A 22147-nucleotide genomic window follows, 5' to 3' on the forward strand; every position below is an offset into this window, starting at 1 on the left:
TCAGCTGGTGTAGTCTGTCAAATATGCTCTGATTTAGTGCTCACAGGCAACCACAGGTCAAAACATCACATTCATCAAGTTCTTCTACAAATAAGCAATTTTGTGTTTAATAGTCATCATCTAAGGCTGTTTACTTGTTGCCTTAATATCAAGGCAATAAGAGCATGGCATCAGTCCAATGCTACTTTCAACATAAATCACAATCCATTCCATGGTAAAATAAAATATTTTTTAAAAAGCTTTGTTTCACATTCAAGTATTTTTTTTATTACAGTGTAACTAGTCTCTTAAAACAATATGACATATGCAGGTCTGAGGGCAATGCACAAAAACATATTCTGCATGCTGCACATGAACTCTCTGCCTGAGCTGTCCCTCCAGATTCTGATGAGGTCTCCCAGGATACAAAGGAACAAATCCTCATTGGGAGCGGAAGGAAAAAGGACCACAAGTAAGCCTCTAATAAGTTGGGCTAATAGAAGTAGAAAAACTAATGTCTCAGGGCAGAGAAGAGCAAAACCACCGATGGCATGCCAGTAATTAGTACTGATATTTAAAAGAAGATTGGAATGGGAAAACTGGATTTGGAGAGGCTTTAACAATGTGGATGGAAAACACTTTTGTCCACTCTGCCACATGTCTGCGAGCCAAATCTGACTCAATGCAAAACAGAAACATTCAGAAACAACTAGGAAATATTGATTTAGACAGACAAGACATGTGCTAACAATTTTGCTCATGCAATAGGAGGGGCCAAATGAACTGTCTGTTAAGTATATAAACCATGAATAAATTCCTATTTCATGAAGTAAGCCTTCCAGAGGATGTGACAAGGAGATAGAAATAATGCAGACATGCTATGTATATTAATAGCATTTTTTTTTTTTACACGTTATTCCTAAATTACATGCAAGGAAAGGGAAATTTTAATTACCCATGTGCTGCCAGGGACTACCTTAAATGGTTCATCCATCTTTTGCACATATTTTGCTGAACTGAAAAGGGATTGGTGGGTGTGTGTTTGCATGTGTAGATAATCTATTGTATAAAACATTTTGGCCCCACTTTATATTAGGTGGCCTTAACTACTATATACTTACATCAAAAAAATAAGTACAATGTACTTACTGTGTTCAAATTGTATTGCAAAACACCTCTGCTGATATTGAGGTGGGATACGGGTAGGGTTAGGGACAGGTGTGGTGGTATGGGTAAGTTTAAGGGTAGGGTTAGGTGAAAGGGAAGTGTCAACTGTATAATTACAAATGTAACTACAGAAATTAATTACAGATGTACTTACATGCAGGTATTTTTTTAAATGTAAGTACAATGTAAAAACATGTATGTACACAATAAGTGCATTATATCAAATGATTAATTAAAATGTTAGTACATAGTAGTTAAGGCCACCTAATATAAAGTGGGTCCAACATTTTTTATGTTATGTTTCAATTAAATATAACCCTATTGAAAAACCTAATGGCTTTGGAAAACAAGAAAATGATGACTCAGGAGGGAAGCACTCATGTCAGTGAGCCATGTGTCTTTCATTTGATCAGATTTACTAATAGCATGAAAGCAAGAGAACAACATGCACACACTGAGCAAAATGAGACGGAGACTGTTAGCAATCTTTCTACCATTGCTCCCTTGGATTCCTTTATGTATCTCTATTCTGAATATGCCTCGGGGAATCACTAAAGTCTGTCTGTCTATCTAGCTATCTCTTTCTCAAATGTAGTATTTTAGTTTTTTCTTAGACATTTTCCCCTCCCCTCTCTCTCTTTCTCTCTGTCTTAACTAAACAGCTATCAGCAGGCAAACAGATGGATGGTTCCTGACAACACTGCAAACACAAACAGCAGCAGAGATTGCTGCTAAATAGCAGATAGATGACTATATCTCATATTTACAGAAAAAGAGATTTGTCATCTGAAGTGCAGGAGGGCAAAATAAATTAATCAAGATGGTCGCACTCCCCAGAGAAAGTGAGGGAGAACAAGAAAACGGAAAACACAAAGAACACCCATCCAGCACATAAAAGTGCTCTAATGCTGGGATTATGTCAGGAGTCTAGTATCATTCTCCAGGACTAAACTTCAGGAACTGACAACTAGGTTCTGGAGTTAATGATGGATTGTCCTTACTTTGTTAGATTCTATTCTACACATCGTCTGCAGGAAATATTAGCTTCTCTCCATTTGTGAAACGCTTTCTAAAACTAAAATTGGACTTTAACACACATGAAGAATGAATCCTTAATTTTAAATCTCCATACAGCACGAGGCATTGTGACATGTTGATATCTTTCTTCCTCTTATTTATCCAATTAAACTGATATCGAACATCAGTTTAATTCTTCGTGCTCCTATTACAACAACAGATAATAGTGTAAATAAGTTAAATCTGTACACATGTCTGCACTGGATTGCCTTGACTATTCAAAATAAAGGTTATTTACTGTCATTGATGGTTTCATGAAGAACTTTAAAGCTCAATGGAACCTTTCCATGATTTTTTAGATTATTAAAATGAAAAACCAAAAATGGTTCTTCTATGGCATCGCTGCAAAAAAAACTTTCTTGGGGGATTTAAGAGTGTTGAGTTGACTATTCTCATGTAGGTCAGTATGGTGAATTTATGGAAATTGACCTCTGCAGTTATGTCACAGGTTGAAGACATTTTCAAGAAGACTTCCCATAAAGAGTCTCACATTGCCACACTCTCACAATAGAGAACGTTTGCTGCCGTCAGTTCCTTTTTTGTTGTTGTTATCTTTCTCACAGGGCACTGTGGTCAATCTTTTTTGAACAATCACTAAATGAAGTAACTCTGTTGTGAATGGACTGGAGATCTGTGGACTTGAAATAAAATGAATAGATTTTTACCAGTGCTTCTGGTAAAATCCTTTGCAGTCTCCTAAGGACCATATGCAGCCGTATCAGTGCTTGTTGATCTCTGTGCTTACTTATCAAGTACTTGTCTGTTGTTGCTCAGCTCAATTGAGGTTACAGCTCTCCTCACTGTAGGGCATCTGACATAGCAGCCATTACCTGCATTATTCAGGCAGCTTCTACTTTAAGGTTCTTAAGTAATTAAAAGAAGCAACAAGACCACATACACTTACATCTCCAATACACATGATAATGCAGCTTCATGCCAATCCCATGCCTCTCAAAACGGCTTTTTGTTTGTATTTTTTTTTTCTAGATCTTTTGGAAAAGCACAGTGGATCTGTGGTTAAAAGGAAAATGATTTTAACTCTTTATTATCTCAATATGAGACTTTCACTTGTCTCCTCTTCTCACCTGTGAGACTCCTCTAAAGTTTCACAATACCACTTGTGAGAATGAAGTGCACTTAATTGTACTGAATGTGCACTTGGAGTGTACTTCAAATCTTAAAAAAATATATTTTTTAAAACGTATCTTCAGATAATATAATAAAATAAAAGCCCACTTAAAGGCTACTTTAGTACACTTTCATGACTGTCTCTTAACACGCCTGTTTTGTAAAAAAAAAAAAAAAAAAGAATTCAAAGTTTTACTTTAAAGTAGGCTACTTTCATTTTTTTGTATTGTTTTAATCATTTTTGTTGTGCTTTAAAGATACAATTTTTAATGTGTTGACTAACATACTAAAACATGTAAAGAGATAGAAGTTATGGAATTAAATATAAAGATGTAGGCTACTACTTAAGTATGCTCCTTTTACAGAAGAAACAACTCAACATTTGCCTCAAATCCACCAAGATACCAAATCCTACAATCAAAAGTCAGAGATTACAATTCTAAAAAACATTCTCATCAAATTCATCGCAAAACAAACTTATTTGAGCTATTGCATCCACATTTTTACACTCTTACTGTATTGCAACAATTTTAGGAAAAACATCTGAGACAAAGTTAAAACTACTTAACAAATTATGGAATATCTGAGCAATAATCTTTCTCATTCCTAAAAGTTTAACTTTAGCAAAAGGCAAATGAAGCCAAGTACAGAATCATCTCATGAGTTGTTTTGGCAGCTTTGTGAATGAGAGACGTCTCCTGAAGATACAATTCCCCAAACTACAGACAGACAAGCGTGCGTTTGTTCAGAGCGCATCCGCGCTGCAAGCGCTCGGAGAGTCTAATAACTATATCACATTGTATCGTTTATATGATTGAGCAAGCACAAGTAAAAATAGTCAAACTTCAAACTTTGCTTCACCCAGCTTTATACTAATGAAGACTTGCAGTGAACTTCTGCCTGATAGGCGCGTGCAGGTGCATGGTACACTGTTGATGCGTTTCGGCATCAGCTGTCAGGCTCACATTACATGCAGGATGGTTTGGTAAACACTGAACCTATAAACCTTTCAATAGGCTACACACCGCAGATGTGTTTTGTGTGATGATGAAGATAGGAGTTATGCATCTACCTGCCGTACAAACATTATGAGGGCATGCTTCATATTCATTACCCGTTTCTCAAACCGGTAATCAATTATTAGAGCATCTAAGAACCTTATTACAGGACTTGACAGGATAAATAATTCAACGTTCAATCTTATGAGTTTTTTGGGACAATTACAACGGAGAACAGGGGAAGGGGGGTACTCACGCTGCTATTTTCACCCGTCCAGTGGACCATTGCCTGGTTGTGGGTGGCATCCCCTTTAAGGACGAAAGAGCTGCTGAGTAGAGAGACTTTCTCCGGAGTCGATGCCCTCCGGACTCGGGGAACTCCCATGGCCGGTCCGCCCGGGTCCCCGCTGTAATCTCCGCGGCTGTGCGCTGAGATAAGCGTTTCATCTCTGCCAGTGACATGCCCACCGCGGCTGTCAAGCTCCCGGTCCCGTTCGTTTCTCTGGTGTATAACGCCGCTGTGACATGAAATCGGTCCGAACAGTGACATCCACGCGCAAGCGAAAAACACAGCTGGATACAGGTGCGCAAAAACTGCCATGATGAGCGTCTTCATTTAACACTGTCAAAGCGAGTGCGATGCAAGCGAAAGATGGAAAGCTCTAATGTCAGAGAGAGGGAGGAAGGGAGGGAGAGAGAGAGAGAGAGAGAGAGAGAGGGTGGGGAAAACAGAGCTACAGAGAGCGCGCTTATGTGATGTATACTAGACAGCCGAGACCGGTGAGAAGATCAGCCGTATTCGCCTGCCACCTAGTGGAGCTACGAGTCAAATGTTTGTTTGTTTTTTACCTAAAACTATTTTAGAAAAGTTTGTTTGTACTTTGTAGTAACATCACATTTTAAATAATGCGACAAAAAGTCACTTAATTTCTAAGATCCAGTTAATTTAATTTAATCCACATTTAATCCAATAACATTTGACCAAAATGTACTTTTTTTTTTGTTTTGTTTAAAGGGTCTAAAAGTGTTGATGTTTTTATCAATTATACACCGAGCAGGCATAATTATGACCACTGATAGGTGAAGTGAATAACACTGATTATCTCTTCATCACGGCACCTGTCAGGCAGCAAGTGAACATTGTGTCCTCAAAGTTGATGTGTTAGAAGCAGGAAAAATGGGCTAGCGTAAGGATTTGAGTGAGTTTGACAAGGGCCAAATTGTGATGGCTAGATGACTGGGTCAGAGCAGCTCCAACACTGCAGCTCTTGTGGGGTGTCCCCGGTCTGCAGTGGTCAGTATCTATCAAAAGTGGTCCAAGGAAGGAACAGTGGTGAACCGGCGACAGGGTCATGGGCGGCCAAGGCTCATTGATGCACGTGGGGAGCTGATCAAACAGACAAGCTACTGTAGCTCAAATTGCTCAAGAAGTTAATGCTGGTTCTGATAGAAAGGTGTCAGAATACACAGTGCATCGCAGTTTGTTGCGTATGGGGCTGCATAGCTGCAGACCAGTCAGGGTGCCCATTCTAACCCCTATCCACCACCGAAAGCGCCAACAGTGGCACGTGAGCATCAGAACTGGACCACGGAGCAATGGAATAAGGTGGCCTGGTCTGATGAATCACATTTTCTTTTACATCACGTGGATGGCCTGGTGCGTGTCCGTTGCTTACCTGGGGAACACATGGCACCAGGATGCACTATGGGAAGAAGGCAAGCCAGCGGAGGCAGTGTGATGCTTTGGGCAATGTTCTGCTGAGAAACCTTGGGTCCTGCCATCCATTTTGACACGTACCACCTATCCAAGCATTGTTGCAGACCACACCCTTTCATGGAAACGGTATTCCCTGGTGGCTGTAGCCTCATTTTGCAGGATAATTCTGCCTGCCACAAAGCAAAAATGGTTCAGGAATGGTTTGAGGAGCACAACAATGGGTTTGAGGTGTTGTCTTGACATCCAAATTCCCCAGATCTCAATCCAATCGAGCATCTGTGTGTTGTGCTGAACAAACAAGTCCGATCCATGGAGGCCCCACCTCGCAACTCACAGGGCTTAAAGGATCTGCTGCTAACGTCTTGGTGCCAGATATACCACAGCACACCTTCAGGGGTCTAGTGGAGTCCTTGTGTTGACGGGTCAGGGCTGTTTTGGCAGCAAAAGGCAAAAAACACAACATTGGTCATAATTTTATGCCTGATCTGTGTTGTTTTTATAAATTACAATCACAATGCATGTAACTAGATTTACAAATTAGATTTTAAAGAACTGTTATATTAGATGAAACAAAGTCAAGTAAAATTAAGATTTATTTTTGGATTATAAAACACACTTTAAAACTTTTCTGAAATTGTTTTAAAGGTGACATGCAAATAATTTTAACTAGGCTCTGCATGGGGAAAATTAAATTACATTAAATGGTTTAATTCAGTGTTGTTGAATAGACATCTATGCACTTTTTAAATATTATGATATCTCTATGTGCTTGTTTTATGATTGTGTTTTTTTTTCCAAACTTGTAATTATTTATCTTTTTAACTTAAAACATCCAACATGGACAAATTATTCAGTATCATTTGGCTATAAATAAGCTAACTCAATTGAAATCAACCTCAAATCAATCATTTTAGAAGATGAAGCATGAAATTAGATGCACAGATGCAAATATTCTATCAAATAAAGGCAGATTTTCAATTTCAGATCCTTTCTCAAACAAGTGACACCCGACAAGAACTTTGCAAATGATTTAACACCTTTAAACAGAGTCATATAGAGTTACGAATATTATATGTTTAGAATTCTAAAACATCCACATTTTCTATACCTAATTATCCAGGTCACAGGGCAGCGCTGAAGCCTAGCTCGGGATGACGGCAGTGAAACACACCTACATACTGTTCATATATTTTGGGGTCAGTATCTGATTTAAATAGTTTTAAAAGAAAGGTCTTATGCTCACACATGTAGGCTGCTTTTATTTGATCAAAAATACAGAAAGAAAAATCAGTAATATTGTGAAATAGTATTACAATATTTTTTTTAAAAAATCTCTATTTTAATATTAAATTGTACAGTCCAGTCTTCAGTGCCACATGATCCTTCAGAACAGTATTCTAATATCCTGTTACATTTCTTATTATTGTTGAAAACAGTTGCGCTGCTTAACATTTTCGTGGAAACTGATACACATTTCAAGACTCACAAGAACAGCATTTATTGGAAATATAAATCTTCTGTAACATAAATGTCTTAACTGTCACTTTTGATCCATTTAATGCATATTTGCTGAATAAAAGTATTAATTTCTGTTAAAAAATGTACTGCTGAACTGCTGGCTACACATGACTGCTCAGAGCAGGATTTGCTCAACTCTAGGAACCCAGAAAGGGTCTTCGTCAGGTCAAACAACAGACTTAACGAAGACCCTTTCTGGGTCAAACACTTTAGTGGAAAAAAATCCTAATGCAAGCAGGAACTGTTTCGGAGCCTAAATCAAGATACAAGTTAGCATTACCTCAATCTCCCAGATGACTTATGTCCAAGAGACTAGGCTGACTGAGAGTCAGAGGATTAATGAACTAAATTTAAAGAGTTGAAACACTATCAGCTGTGTTAAAACCTGGGGGGAAAACATCACAAACTTATTTCGTACTTTGATTCTGAATATATAATAAACTGGTAACAGTAAACTTAAAATGGTGATAATTATTGATAAATGCTAATAAATGATTAAATAAGCCTATAGAGAATGTCCATCACTCATGTCAGTGAACTCACTACTTTAGGCAACTCGAGGCAAAAATCTTGCCAATATGAGGTTCAATCTTACAATGTCGGTTAAATGCAATTTAGACAACATATTTTAAATTCATTCGTGTGTTTCAACAATTGTCTGAATTGGTGAACCTGGAGTGATGTAAAAGCTCGGCGTAGTTGAGTAATAAAAGTGTGCGGTAACCAGTAACCTTCAGAAAGACGCCGTCCTTTATCACGTGCAAAATGTTTCGACCTTTCTCTCAACCAAACTACAGAATGGCGTCAGTTTTGACTACAGCGAGGATTGGTCGTTGTAAGACAATCGTGTAAGAACAGACGCTGCGATTGGTTGAATGAGACTTGCTCTTTCTGCGTGTCTCTCAGCGTGGACATCAGTGAATTGAAGATGGCGAACTGGTGTGTGCGCGCGATCAGACAGAGCTCTTCTATTATATCGTCTCCTTCACTTGTAAGGTAGGTTTTCAGAGCAGTGTTATTGTGTGTAGTTGATGTCCCAGCTTGGTTAAATATGTTGGTTTTAAGAAAATGTATAATCTTTCTGTTGCGTAAGCTGTTCAGAAATGAATGATTCATGCTGATGTCCTAAGGACCCTCACTTATTAGGGCTTCAGGTGACACTATTAAGCTTTGTTGTTGTCCTGTCGGTACATTATAACTGTACAGATTAGTTACTTGTGATCATCGATGCTTCTAGTGAAATTTGCTTAACGTTACAGGTCTTTATCATATCATTATCGTTACATAGAGGAAATGTGTTTCTTTGATTTCTGGAGGTTTGTTTCTCTCCTTAAGCCTTTAAAAATAGTGTCATTACGTTGGCATGACAATGACAGCCTCATTTCCGACACGTGTTAGTGTCAAAGCTAGCTGAAGACTTACTGAAGTGCATGCCAATCGTACTGTCGCTGTTTCACCTCATGATTGGTTTAGACTATCTCTTGACTTGTTTCAAACTGGTTGTCAAGATACCTAGAATCCCATGTCATTGAAAGATTATGTCCTACAAAGAACTAACCAGTTTAAGATAATGAACCTGTTTTATTTTACATTAAGTAAAACATTCATCACCCATTCAATGTTGACTGCTACCCATAAAGCAGCAGTTATCTTAAATCAACTAGTTCATACTCCTTGTCTTTTTTAAGGCTTTACATAGTTATCGTTCATGACAGACTTGTATCTGGTAATATACAGGACTTATCCAATCAGTCCGCTTAAACTCTGATCCTGCAAGCTCACATCCATTTTTGAGTGCAACGCCCACATCTCACATCCAATCATCAACAGATGCATAGAAGCAAGTCCCACCCACTTTTTTTTTTATTTTACTCTCAGATGTTCATCATAATACGGAAGAAAAGATCTGTCACTGCTTTCACTTCATTGTGACTTTTTTACAGAGGTGGACAAAGTACACAACTCCATTACTTGAGTAAAAGTAAAAATACTATTGGTTAAATATTACTCCATTACAAGTGAAAGTTGTAAAGATAGATTTTTACTTAAGTAAAAGTACAGAAGTACTTGATTTTAAAAGTACTTAAGTATCAAAAGAAAAAGTAAACGCATTATTTTATTATTGTTGCATTGTTGTATGAATGCACACTGTTCCATCATGGTGGTTTAAGCCAGTCATGCTCCATCTGACATGCTAGCATATCTTGAACTCATTTAAATACTTGCTTGAAAGTTACAAAGCTCTTGTCAAAGTCAAAATCATACTAGAAAAGAAAGGTTTCTACATTGTGTTTATTTGACAGGATTATGTAAAAACATATTTCTGAAAGGACTTCAGTTAACATTATTAGCCCAACTATGCTTTTGCATGCTAACTAACATCATTGTCGAACGTTACCTATGCGTTAGCGCTGTATCCACAAGGCTATGGCAACTTGGCGGGTAAATCTATAAAAATCATTTGACCAATCATACTTCATACCAGTGTTAATTTTGACAGCAAACTTGGATTTAGTTTTTGCAACATTTTAGGCATCTGAATTGTTTTAGTTTTAGTCTAGTTTTAATTGACTATAATAAGATTTTACTTTTCAATAGACTAAAATTCAGTACTTGTGGTCTGGCGTTTGAGAGGCAGCTTACTGTGTGCACTTTCGTGTCGTCGCACTTTTTCAGACTTTCCACGTCTGCTCTTCTGAATTTTAACTTTTAAGTATGACCATGGTTGCGCGCACTGCATCTGGGAACTGCCGCCTTCTATTTTGCCATCAATTGATTGGTGTTCAAAAAATACTTGGAAATCATTGAACTTCATGTGATCCTACAAGAGTGATTACTGATAGGCTGTCTGCAAAAAAAAACAAAAACGAATCCTCCACTGACTTTCAAAGCGGCTACGACTTTCTACTTCGAGGGCCTTGATAGAAATGTAGTGGAGTAAAAAGTATGATATTTGTCTTTCAAATGTAGTGAAGTAAAAGTCATAAGTTTCCAGAAAAAATACTACTCAAGGAAAGTACAGATACTCAAAAAGTGTACTTAAGTACAGTACTCAAGTAAATGTACTTAGTTACTGTCCACCTCTGCTTTTTAAGTTAAAAAATCCCATCAAGAACTAAATATAGTCAAACTTTATACTTCCGCCAGCCAAGCAAGTGACTTTGAGATCAATGACAATGCTAAAGAATGATATTCTGCTGTTATTATGTAAACCTCCTTTTGAAATAATTTTGACAAATTTAGGCTATTTTGGGGTGAGCTCTTCTATTAAGAATAAGGCACAATATCTCTTATCCAAGACAGGTTGCATAATCTCAGTGTATATTTTGCCTATAATGCAAAGACTGTATTGGTGAAGATTCCCATTTTATAACGTTTCAGGGCAACCCCACGCCTCCTTTGCACAGCAGCCCAACAGAAAAGCTCAGGAACTGGAACTGAAGAAGAGAATGGGGCTCAGAAACCAGAGCCCGGTGCAGCTGAGAAAGCCTTCACAGAAGAAAAGATACAACTGGAAGGGCAGCTGAATGATGTTACGGTAATGCTCGATAGTCGTACCATCCTATCATTAGCCTGCGAGATTGAGGATACACAATATTATCGCGCAGGAGGTGCGATCTTCTCTAATAATTGGATATAGAAAATGTGGATGTTTAATTACTATCTTAATTTATTGGCTTAATATTTCTCTTGTGGACCATACATTAATGATAGTGGAAAAGAGAAGAATCAAATGTACTTATTACAGTAATATTACCCACTTCAAGGGATAGTTCACCCAAAAATGAAAATTATTTCAACATTTACTCACCCTCATGTCGTTCCAAACCTGCAAGACTTTCATTCATCTTCGGAACACAAATGAAGATCCCTCCCTTCTGTCCCTCCATAGACAGCTACACAATTGAAATTTTGGTGCTTCAAAAAGTTCATAAAGAAATTAAAACGAATCCATATTTTCTGAAGAGACTCGATCGCTTTATATGATAGACAGATTTAATTTAGGCTTTTATTCACATATAAACATTCATTGACGAAAACAAACAGATGCTCATCTGTACCGCACAAGAACAAACCTCTTGCTGAAGCTCAAATGTGCTGCGTAACACGAGAATGAACCTCATTGGTTCTCGCAGGTCAAGCAAACATGCTTAACCTACTGTTTACCATAACTGATGTGTGAGTTGATGAATGTTTATATGAATAAAAACCTAAATTCAATCTGTTCATCATATTAAGCGATCGTGTCTCTTCAGAAAATTTTGACTAAACCGCTCAATTCATATAGCCTGGTCTTACCAGACTCTCGTATATTTAATTTATATAGAGAGTCTGGCCAATCTCCATTGACAAGCGTTTACTTCCTTGAAGGTGGGTACTCTGTTGAAGTTTAAAACTATTGGATCTGCTCAGAGTCACTCTGATCTGCCATAACCAATCGCTAACGTTTGGTCGTTACGTATGTCACGCGCCGTTCGCCTTTGATTCTCACATGGAAGTCCGTAAATAAATGTGCAGATTGTACACGCCACCTCAGCGATAAAACCTAAAACATTCGGATTCTGATTTATTTACGGTGGAGGGGAGAGTTTTGTGATCGGGAACACGCTGCTCTCGTGGTCCGTGACATGATTGTATGCTGTAAATAAAATGTCATATGCTTGGTATGATAAGAATAAATGCTGCCGTAAATAACAGCCCAATTCAAATGTTTGCGTGCTTTTCTTTTTCTTTTTTGAGCGATGATGAAATATATTGCTCTTGTAAACACTTGCCAGCATTTAAAGAAATACAAGTCTAGAAATGTATCCAAATTACAGCGAAGCGCAACCACACGGTGCTCTGCAGTGGTCAAAAAGGATATGTTCTGGTCAAAAATATAGATTAGATATAAGATATATTCTTGAAAACTCAGAAACTAGACTCGGAGAGCAATTAAATTACCACACGACCTTGGTGTTTGTCAAAAGCAGTAGGTAATTCGGCCGGGGATTTTTACGTGGGTGGTGGGAGACGGACGGCTTCAGCCAACTCCTTCACCACAGCGAGCTGGAAAATCAAACTTTTCCCGGACCACAACATCATGGCCACCAAAAAAACTCAGCAAAGATTGTTCTTGCTCCGGCTTTAGCTTCTGGATATTCGGCAGCGGTGCAACAATGGAATGAATGGCTTCGCTTGCATCTTTCTCCGTTGCCATTACTGAACTACAACTCAAACTAGCGCACGACATCAACGTCATCATTCTCAGCCACTCCATCTGTTCGCTGATTAGACCGGTAAAAATTGTTCGGAGAAAACCTAAGCATATACAGCAGTCCCAGACGGAGTACTGAAGGAAAATGAAAATTGAGCGGAAGTGCGTAGGAGGGCGGAGCCAGGCTACAATTCATATGGATTCGATTCACAATTTCATTATGAACTTTTTTTCAGTGTTTCAGTTGTGTAGCTGTCTATGGAGAGACAGAAGTCTCTGTTTTAATCAAAAATACCTTCATTTGTGTTCCAAAGATTAATGAAAGTCTTATAATAATAATAATAATAATAATAATGACAGAATTTTAATTTTTGGTTGAACTAACCCTTTAAACAGAGATTGAAATGTACTGACGGTTGAACTTATTATAGTCTTCTCAAAAGCCATCTGTTATAATCGCGTTACGCATTATAACCAGCCAATCACACGTTTCTAATAATCAGAGGCGTTTAGAGTTTTGTTCAGAGCGCGCTCTCCCTCACTGAAATCTGCACTCAAAACGTGCGATGTACGCAGGAGTAGGGCTGCACGATTAATCGAAAAAAAATCACGATCTCAATTCAAACATAAATGCGATCTCATTTCTTAATGTTGGCGATTCACTTCCGTGTATTTCCCTCAGATCATGCTGCGTTCACGCGTTATTGGTCACATCAGAGCTTGTCACACTCACACAATAACAAAACACTAACCAATCAATCATAAATCTCCACTTCTCTCCTCTCCCTCATTGGCCATGTTTCGCTGTTACTGACGTGTAACAAGACGGCAGAGCAGACCTAAACGGAGTCAGATTTGTAGCGGTAAGAGGTAAAAATTAACCGCAAACTGTGCACGCGCGCACGGCAGAGAGGGAGAGAGAGCGAGAGACCTTGCGTGTGTGTGCTGGTGTGCACCTAATGAAGCGCATGTAAGACGGAGAGCGCCCTGATTGGCTTGTTTCGGTAAGTCAACCAATCAATTGTCAGTGTGGGCGGGCTTTTATCTCTTCTCCTGAACCGAATTAATCAGTTCAGTGTATCTAGAAACTGGAGTGCCATAGCAGAGGGAGAGTGCCCCAAAAAACAAAAGTATAAAGTATAAACATAATGACAATCTTGCACGCTTTGTACAGTTTGTTACTGACATGTTATGTTTGAGTTAAACAAGTTTCATTTCATGTGCATATTTTTCAGGTCGGCTAGTTGCCAAGGCAACATGAAAACAACAAACTCCTTAGACCTGTTTAAAGTTGCAATGAAATATAAATAAAAGCAGTTTACATAAATAATAGTATAAGCAGCTTATGTAAATAGTAAAAGTGATCTACATAATTTTACATATTTTGTTTTTTACAAATAATTACATAGGCCTATAGAAATTATATATTAATGATATATTATAATATACAAGTAAAGTCATGTTCTGTGGTGAAATCCGGGATACTTTTCCTCCTTTCATGTTTTTTTTTTTGGGGGGGGGGGTATGTAGACAGACTTTACATCTAGTCTGTCTACATTTGTTGTTTCTACATTTTAATTTAATTGTAACTAATTACTTTTATTTAAAATGTATTCATTTTTTTTAAAGTATAAGAAAAAATGAGAATCGTGTAAGAGAATCGTGATCTCAATTCCCATGGAGAAAAATCGTGATTCACATTTTAGCAAGAATCGTGCAGCCCTACGCAGGAGATTCATTCATCATACAGTGATTGACTGTTTTTGTTATATTTCAGCAGTGAAAATAGTTTCAGACAAACACAACAGAACCACAGCGCATCTGGGGGCCGTTCTTCGTACGTTGCTTATTACATCTGAGATGATTTGACAGATCCCAGATCTTTTAATCGTGATAACTGATCTCTGGCTAATTTGGTTCTTCAAACGAATTTGCTGATTGGATTAAAATATCTGGATTAAATGATCTAAGATCACTGCGCGTTCTTGTTTTCCCTGAAGAGGGCAGATGCATCGATACTCGAAACCACGATCAGCAATGCAGCGATTGGCTGGCGTCAAGACAGCAACGTAATGAAATCATATAATTAAAAAAGCCACCTGGCAGAAAACTTGACACAATAAAAACCCCACGAATTTCTGGACCTTTATAAGGAAACAGCCAAACCACCAAACCAACATACAAGTTATTATAGATAAATTATAAATGTTTTTTTTTTTTTTAACATGATTACCAATTATTTATATTCACTATTTTATACAGTATTTGTACACCCCTTACATTTTTATTTCAATGTTGTAATTAAATTTTTAATTCAATTTGGAGCAGATTTGTAACGTGACAGTATTAAAGTTTCTTAAGGGTCAAGATCAAATGATCTGCATCTCTTGCGCTGCATGAAGCCACTCCCATAATATCTGTCATCACTTAAATTAATGCACGGCTCATATTAACTGTACAACGTGTGTAAACCTCCAATAAAATGATAAAGTGATTATTCCATCACAAATAAATCGCTCAATCAAATGGCTGTGTCTATATATTATTATATACAACATTATAATATTATATACATTCTCATATACATATACAATATAACATTTTTATATTATTATTATTATTTAAAATTATTATTATTGCCCCTGGTTCAGTAATGAACTCTTGTAATAAAGTAGCAGTGGCTGCTGGGACAGATTTTCAGTATCACCTCAAGATGCAATCTAATCCTGTTTACATGAAATAAGCCTGCTCATGAGCAGGTTTAAGCTTACGGACCTGTTACTATGACAGCAAGTCCAGGATGAGCTTCGAAGAACCAAACAATCCGAGATCATGTTAAATCGTTAACAATCAAATCCAGCTAACTGAGTTAGCGACGTACGAAGAACGGGCCCCAGATATGACTGGCATAAAGTTGGCCTGACGTTCGAGATTCGCAAATTTAGGGACCGTCTCTAAAGTTACATACAACATTGGTATACACGTTTCTAACTTCAATAGAATTTGAAGAGAATGACTCATAAAACTGACTGTAAAGTGTGGCAGGTATGATGCACACCTTTTGGATTTTTTATATTTAATCAATTAAACTGTCAAATCATGAAAATATGGATATGCATGATTTCACTAGGATACTGTTTGGGCTCTTACACAAAATATGCTAGATATAAATGTGTCTGATAGAACACTGATGAGATTATTGCTCGATAATATTTACAGAGATAATATTAGATTATATTTACACCAAATTATTATTATTTATGCATTGTGTTGCTATTGACGACGGCCATCATAAGAAGGAAATCCCACAGAATACATGGATTTCTCGGCGACGTCATCACTGCTTGCGCACGCACCCGAGAGGCAGAAAGAAGAAACCTCTCGTGTTGTAGGTTGGTAGCGGCGTGTCTGTAAGTCAAAATGCCAAGGAGTTGCTACGTGGTTAATTGTACCAACAGAGCCAGTGCTGGGTGCCTGATGTTTAACATACCTAGGGGGAAGCATGCGTTTGCCAAAAAATTATTTTTGTTATTGCAGGTACATTTTGATAGGTAGACGTACCCTGCCATGCATTTGCAGCCGTGAGGATGTACCCAAGGGCCTTGTGGACATACACCCAGGCATCATAAGGCTTGGCTTTAATCCCTTGCCTTTGACTAGGGAGCAGACCTGACCTCAACACGCAAAAATCCGGTGCAGCATCAAAGTATTTAACAAGCTGCACATGACCGCACGTAGTTGTATGCATCGAGGGATTTGTACGCTCTAATACTTTCTCTAGTATACACACTTGGTGTCTGAATTAGATAATTGTATATATCAGGCGATTCAATTGCTGGCCATTTTTTGTCATCCACAATCCACAGATCGTCATGTATAGCGTAAGGATCTGGCAAGATCTCACCATTGCTGAGAGTAAGTTTTTTTATATATATAATCGGCACGGTCGGAGGTACTAAGGCTTCCCACGTAATCCATTGTCAAATATTTTATTTACAGTTTAGTATTTTGTGTATATATGTGCAGTCATGAAATGTGGCACGTAAATAAAAACAAATTCGCGCTGTCCAGTAGATGCGGCTAGTAGGCTACATTTCTAGCCTAACATGATCATTCATACATGTATCACAGCAACACTGCAAAATTAAAGACAGACAAACAGATCCAACTAAAATCACGTTTTATTGAGTCAGCAGTTATATACAAACAATAAGGAAAGCTTCAATACTTAAGGTTGTTGCAGTAGCGGACCAGCTCAGCGATCTGTCTTTCTGCCTCCAGGATGCGCACGCACCCTGTAATGTTTGTAAACAGGAAACCCGTGTATAGAATTTAGCTTAAAGAAGTGCATAGAGCTGCTTGATTTATTTGTTGTTTGTTGATTTTCAAATGTAAAACTTGTTGAAATGTTTTAAGTGTGTGCATCTGTTCTTTTTGAACACTTTTATCTCATTTGAACAAACCATGATAATATTGATAACCGTGATAATTTGGGTCACTATAATCGTGATGTGAAATTTCCATACAGTTTCATCCCTAGTTCAGGGACACCCCAAGGACACTTCTATCCATTTGTTTTATATTTGTTTAAAGGCGGCATGAAATCAAATTTTACAATTCGTAATTTTATATTAATATTGTAGTGTTTACTATAACTGATTTATCTGTGCACTTCATTATTTTTAAAAAATTCATTTACCCTTATAATCTTTAATCAAATATGTTAACTTTCCCTCCCCCATCGAAACGACCTCTCTTCTCTCCCGGTCATGTGCTATGGCGTGAGGGCGGGGTTATCGCCCCGTCTCGTTTCTGCACCTCCTCTCAGAAACATGTCACTCACTGATCGTGGTTAGGTGCATTTTTCTCGGTATACACAATACCTTCTTCAAGAAGGACTTGAGGCGAAAAGAGAGAAATATATGAGAAATAAAAGCTTTTTTTAATGTAAAAATTACTCAATATAGTCGGACGAACAGCTTATCGTGACGACTCGCACTGAGGAATGCAGTGTGTGAATGCGCTTACGGCGCGCCCCCTTATAAGGGAGAGCTGAGAAAAAAGCTTTACAGAAATAAAGCCATAAAAGGCTTAAAATAAGTAAAATCTGTAGCATAAACCAACGAAAAGTGAGGAAATATGCTCAGTAACATTATGTAGAAAAGATTTAGAGAGAAAATACATTTATTTGAGAGATAGATCAAGTTTTTCTCCACAACTGAGTGCAAACTTCAAATCTGCCTCCATTTTGTTAGCAACGCCCAACTTCCAACGATCCAATCAATTCCCGAAGGACGAAATCAAGCCTCGCCCTACATTTTTTTCTAATTTCAGAAGCTGTTTCACTCGGATATACGTCACAATAAGGAGAAAAAGACGATCTCAACTTCCGTTTCATGCCGACTTTAAACAAATCTGCACTGTTTGTAGGAACTGGAGCTGGTTTCAGAATAGTGATGTTCAGAGGATTTACGTTAAATCGGCTGTAAAGTGTGCCGGACTTACTGAGAATGCTTCTTTAACCCCTTTCACACAGAGATTCTGGAAATACACTGATAATATGTCCCGGGATTTGTCCCAGGATTGTTTGATTTTGGTTAATTCACACTGCCAGTGATTTTCTGGAATCTGTGCGCGCGTTCACACAGATCCTGTAAAGACACATGACATCGACTTGACATGTAATGTCTCTGCAGCGTCTTAAGTTTGCTTATGATCTGTGATTTCTCTATCGAGAAATAGATCTCTATTTTTTTTCCTTTTTCTGATTCGATCATAAGCTAGCGCATCACACACTATTTCAGTAAGCTGACGAACCATCTCCGCTTCAGCATCATGCCGTCTTCACTACGGCACAGCCCTTTACGGCATTGATCCAGCCTTTTGTTCACAAAGGGGGCATTCCGGGACTGGTCCCGGCAATGTTACTAAGTCAACGAATTAATCTAATAGCCTAATACAGAACCCCTAATTTAAAATTTAAAACAATTAATTAAAAAACAAAATTGCCCCCGTTTTTTTTTAAAGAATAGATAATAACAGATGAGGCTTCAGTGATATTTTGACCACTCCAGTAGAAAATGTCCCTGCTTCCATATCAGAAATCTGGTCACCTTAAACTACATCATATATTTTTTAAGTATTCTGACTGAATTTCTATGCTCACTTAGTCTGCATTTATTTGATCAAAAATACAGTGAAAACAGTAAAATTGTGATGCAAATCTGCATTTTCAGCATCATTAGGGAAGGGAAGTACAGATTTTTCCATCCTGTTGAAAAAATATTTTAAACCAGCCTAAACTCATTTGCTGGTCTTGACCAGCTGAAAAGCTTTACCCTTTAAAACCTGCTAAGAGACCAGACAATTTTCAGCAAACCAGCAATGCATACTTGCCTTTGACTTTGCATGTTATGTGTAGCTTATGTAGCATGTACATCCATACGACATCCATTCAACTTTTATCGAGATGAAAGGAAATGCTAACAGAGCTCTTTCCAGCTATATTACACATACTTGGCAAATGCAAAAAAAACTCTTTCTTTGAAGTGAAGCCATAGCCTGTGACTCAGATGTTAATCATGTTGGAGAAGATTATTCTGGGACAATAGGATATTGACAATAGGGAATCAATCCTGGGATATGTTTGCGTTCACACAGAAGGCACTCTGGCATTTTTATGGCAATTTTATGGGATCAAGGGGCTTTTGAGTGTTAACCTCAGCTTTGTCCTTTCTTTACATTGAAGTATTCAGATTAAAATAATAGAGTAAATCCAGCACATTGTAAATGGTGGTGTTTCAATATTCCTGTGCAACATAAATCTGCTGGGTTTTTAGAAAATCAACACAAAATATTGCAGATATTTAAGCATTGCAAATAATTAATGAGGTTTTTTAATTTGTAAAACAAAAGTGTTTCTGAGGGAGCAGTTTTGGTCAGTTTTTAGTTTGTTTGAAGTTTATTTTCTGATCATTTTGAATTGCCTTTTGCTGCAGGATAAATACAAGCGGGCACTAGCAGACACTGAGAACCTCAGGCAAAGAAGTCAAAAGATGATTGATGACGCTAAGCTATATGGTAAGCTATTATATTAGTTTATAAGCTGCTTTATAAACAGACATTTCTGCATCTTGTCAATTTGTTTAATGTTTTCATCTCTCTTTTTATTTATTTATTAGGAATTCAGGGCTTCTGTAAAGATCTCTTGGAGGTGGCTGACATCTTGGAGAAGGCAACAGAAAGTGTACCGAAAACAGAAGTGTCTGCTGCAAATCCTCACCTGAAAAATCTTTATGATGGCCTTGTAATGACTGAGGTGCAGATCCAAAAGGTCTTCAAAAAACACGGTCTTGTTAAGCTTAACCCTGATGGTCAGAAATTTGATCCTTATGAGCATGAGGCTGTCTTTCATGCACCTGTGGAGGGCAAGGAACCGGGTACTATAGCCGTAGTTACCAAAGTAGGTTACAAACTGCATGGTCGCACTCTTCGGCCAGCTCTGGTGGGTGTAGTCAAGGCCCCCTAACTACTCGTACACACTATGATGGGTCATTGCCAGGTCTTAGTTTCCAGGGTTCTTTTTTTGTTAAAGGTGCCTCTGAGAGGCGAAATCCAATATTTTGACAACTGAAGGACAATGCCAGACTATTCTTTGAGTTGTGTATTAATTATTCATATTAAAACAGTAGTTCTTGGGTATATTATAAGAGCTGAGTACGTATGCAGTATAAGATTCACAGGATCTTCGATTGGATGCAACATTATTCCTTTGAGAATCACCACCATTCCAGGTGCTTCTACAATTTATAAAGTGATTATTCTTGCTCAGAAAACCTTTCAAAGAAACACTGCAGCACATGATACTGTTGAACATCTTTTCTCATTATACGTATTTGCTCTTATATTAATTACTTTACTGAAGAAAGTTACCAATTTGGCACCACCATGGAGGATGTGTCGACAGCAGTTGTTAGATTCCACTTGTTTTGTTCTTTTGCCAGTGTTATGCAGGTTTTACAATTTGTATGAGAGAATAATTAGTCTTCTTTACAGGACTTTAAGTAATATTATATTCAAAAATAAAACATATTTTATAATAATTTAATTGCCAGGAAGTTTTACTTCCTAACTTTCACTACTATTTTCATAGTGTGCAGACCTGATGAAATACACTGTACACTGAGAGATCTGTGTCCTACAAAGTCATTCGAAATGGTAGTGGTTATATGGATAGAATTATGAAGAGCTATAACAGAAAAATATGAACATCATATTTAAAGGTTTACATCGGAATTCAACTTTTCCATCCATGTGAACAAGCAGACAATTGTCAAATAAAGCATAAACCATTTTCAAAAGTAGATTTCTGTCATTATTACATCTTCCATTGGTTTGTTGTTCATTTTTGGTGAAATTTTCATCATAAAACAAGAGTTCAAAAAATGATACATTGGTATATTTAATAATTAATTTGGTTATGCAAGTCCTTTATTACTGTTATTTGAATAAAAGAATATAGTGTATACATGTGGGCAAATTTATTCTTTTAAACGGCATTTCATACTAATAAAAACCGTTCATATTTTAAAATGACTATAGATTGCCGTTTTCTTACAGATCTTATTTAGATTATGCCTTCTGATATTTATTTCAGTCTTGAAATGTAAGCAAGGGCATTTTTTCCACTTAATAATCAGGGATGCAAACAGGTGAGGGGTAAAAAAGGTGAGAACATTGCGTCGACAGAGAAAACATTCTCTGAGGTCAGGACACTTTTTATATATATATATATATATATACTTTTTGTGCTCATTTCTAGACACTATTAAGTATCTTTATCTGCCTGAAAACTAATTCTAAAAGGTAAGAGGTAAAAAAGTTTTTGTGTTTTATGTAGGGAAAAAACCCTTTTATAAAAGACAAAAAAGGATTCAATAGATGTGGGAGCTGAATACATAAACAAAACAAAAACAAGACGACAACAATCAGATAAAATGAAACACTCAAAACTGAAGATCCCATTGGTTACAAATGCATCAATATGGGGTACTTTTTACACCACCTCGTAAGTTAAACCCTATTTCTTCTGACGTTTAGCCACCAGAATTTCAAGGGCCCGCTTCCTTTGTTTTGCTGCATGTCTTAGCCTTGCCTGTTTTTCTTTGACACATTTTCATTTTTTTTATTACCGGCTTGTAATGTCACACTTCACAAAACGAGAGAGAAAAAAGATCAGCCTGAACAGAACCCCCTCCCCCAAAACACTCTCATTAGATCTACGCAAATCTCGTAGGTGACCTATCTTGATCTCAAAAAGGTGAATTCTCACCTAAAGGTGAGGAGTTTGCATCAGTGAATAATAGA

General features: G+C 37.5%; 2 protein-coding genes across 3 annotated transcripts in view; one reads left to right on the forward strand and one right to left on the reverse strand.

The window, feature by feature from the left end:
* sorcs2 (sortilin-related VPS10 domain containing receptor 2) overlaps positions 1 to 5025 on the reverse strand; it is a 219534-nt gene extending 214509 nt beyond the window's left edge. For both annotated transcript variants that reach the window (XM_079839013.1, XM_079839014.1), the window contains exon 1: positions 4606 to 5025. In XM_079839013.1, coding sequence (XP_079695139.1) covers positions 4606 to 4965 — 360 coding nt within the window. In that variant the 5' untranslated portion in view covers positions 4966 to 5025. The remainder of the gene's footprint in view (positions 1 to 4605) is intronic.
* Positions 5026 to 8285: 3260 nt separating this feature from the next.
* Positions 8286 to 21369, forward strand: grpel1 (GrpE-like 1, mitochondrial). Its single transcript, XM_079801318.1, has 4 exons — positions 8286 to 8580; positions 10966 to 11122; positions 19780 to 19861; positions 19963 to 21369. The coding sequence occupies exons 1-4, from the start codon at positions 8513 to 8515 to the stop codon at positions 20307 to 20309; spliced, it is 654 nt and encodes a 217-aa protein (XP_079657444.1). The 5' UTR covers positions 8286 to 8512; the 3' UTR covers positions 20310 to 21369.
* The last annotated feature ends 778 nt before the right edge of the window (positions 21370 to 22147 follow it).

This window comes from Gobio gobio, assembly GCF_949357685.1.
Source record: "Gobio gobio genome assembly, chromosome: 2".
In the NCBI taxonomy this organism is placed as follows: Eukaryota; Metazoa; Chordata; class Actinopteri; order Cypriniformes; family Gobionidae; genus Gobio; species Gobio gobio.

Excerpts from the sequence above, each read along its gene's own strand:
- grpel1 (XM_079801318.1), top strand. The coding sequence starts at position 8,513 with ATGGCGAACTGGTGTGTGCGCGCGATCAGACAGAGCTCTTCTATTATA. Across the intron at positions 8,581-10,965 it reads TCGTCTCCTTCACTTGTAAG|GGCAACCCCACGCCTCCTTT; the intron begins GTAGGTTTTCAG and ends ATAACGTTTCAG. Across the intron at positions 11,123-19,779 it reads GGCAGCTGAATGATGTTACG|GATAAATACAAGCGGGCACT; the intron begins GTAATGCTCGAT and ends CTTTTGCTGCAG.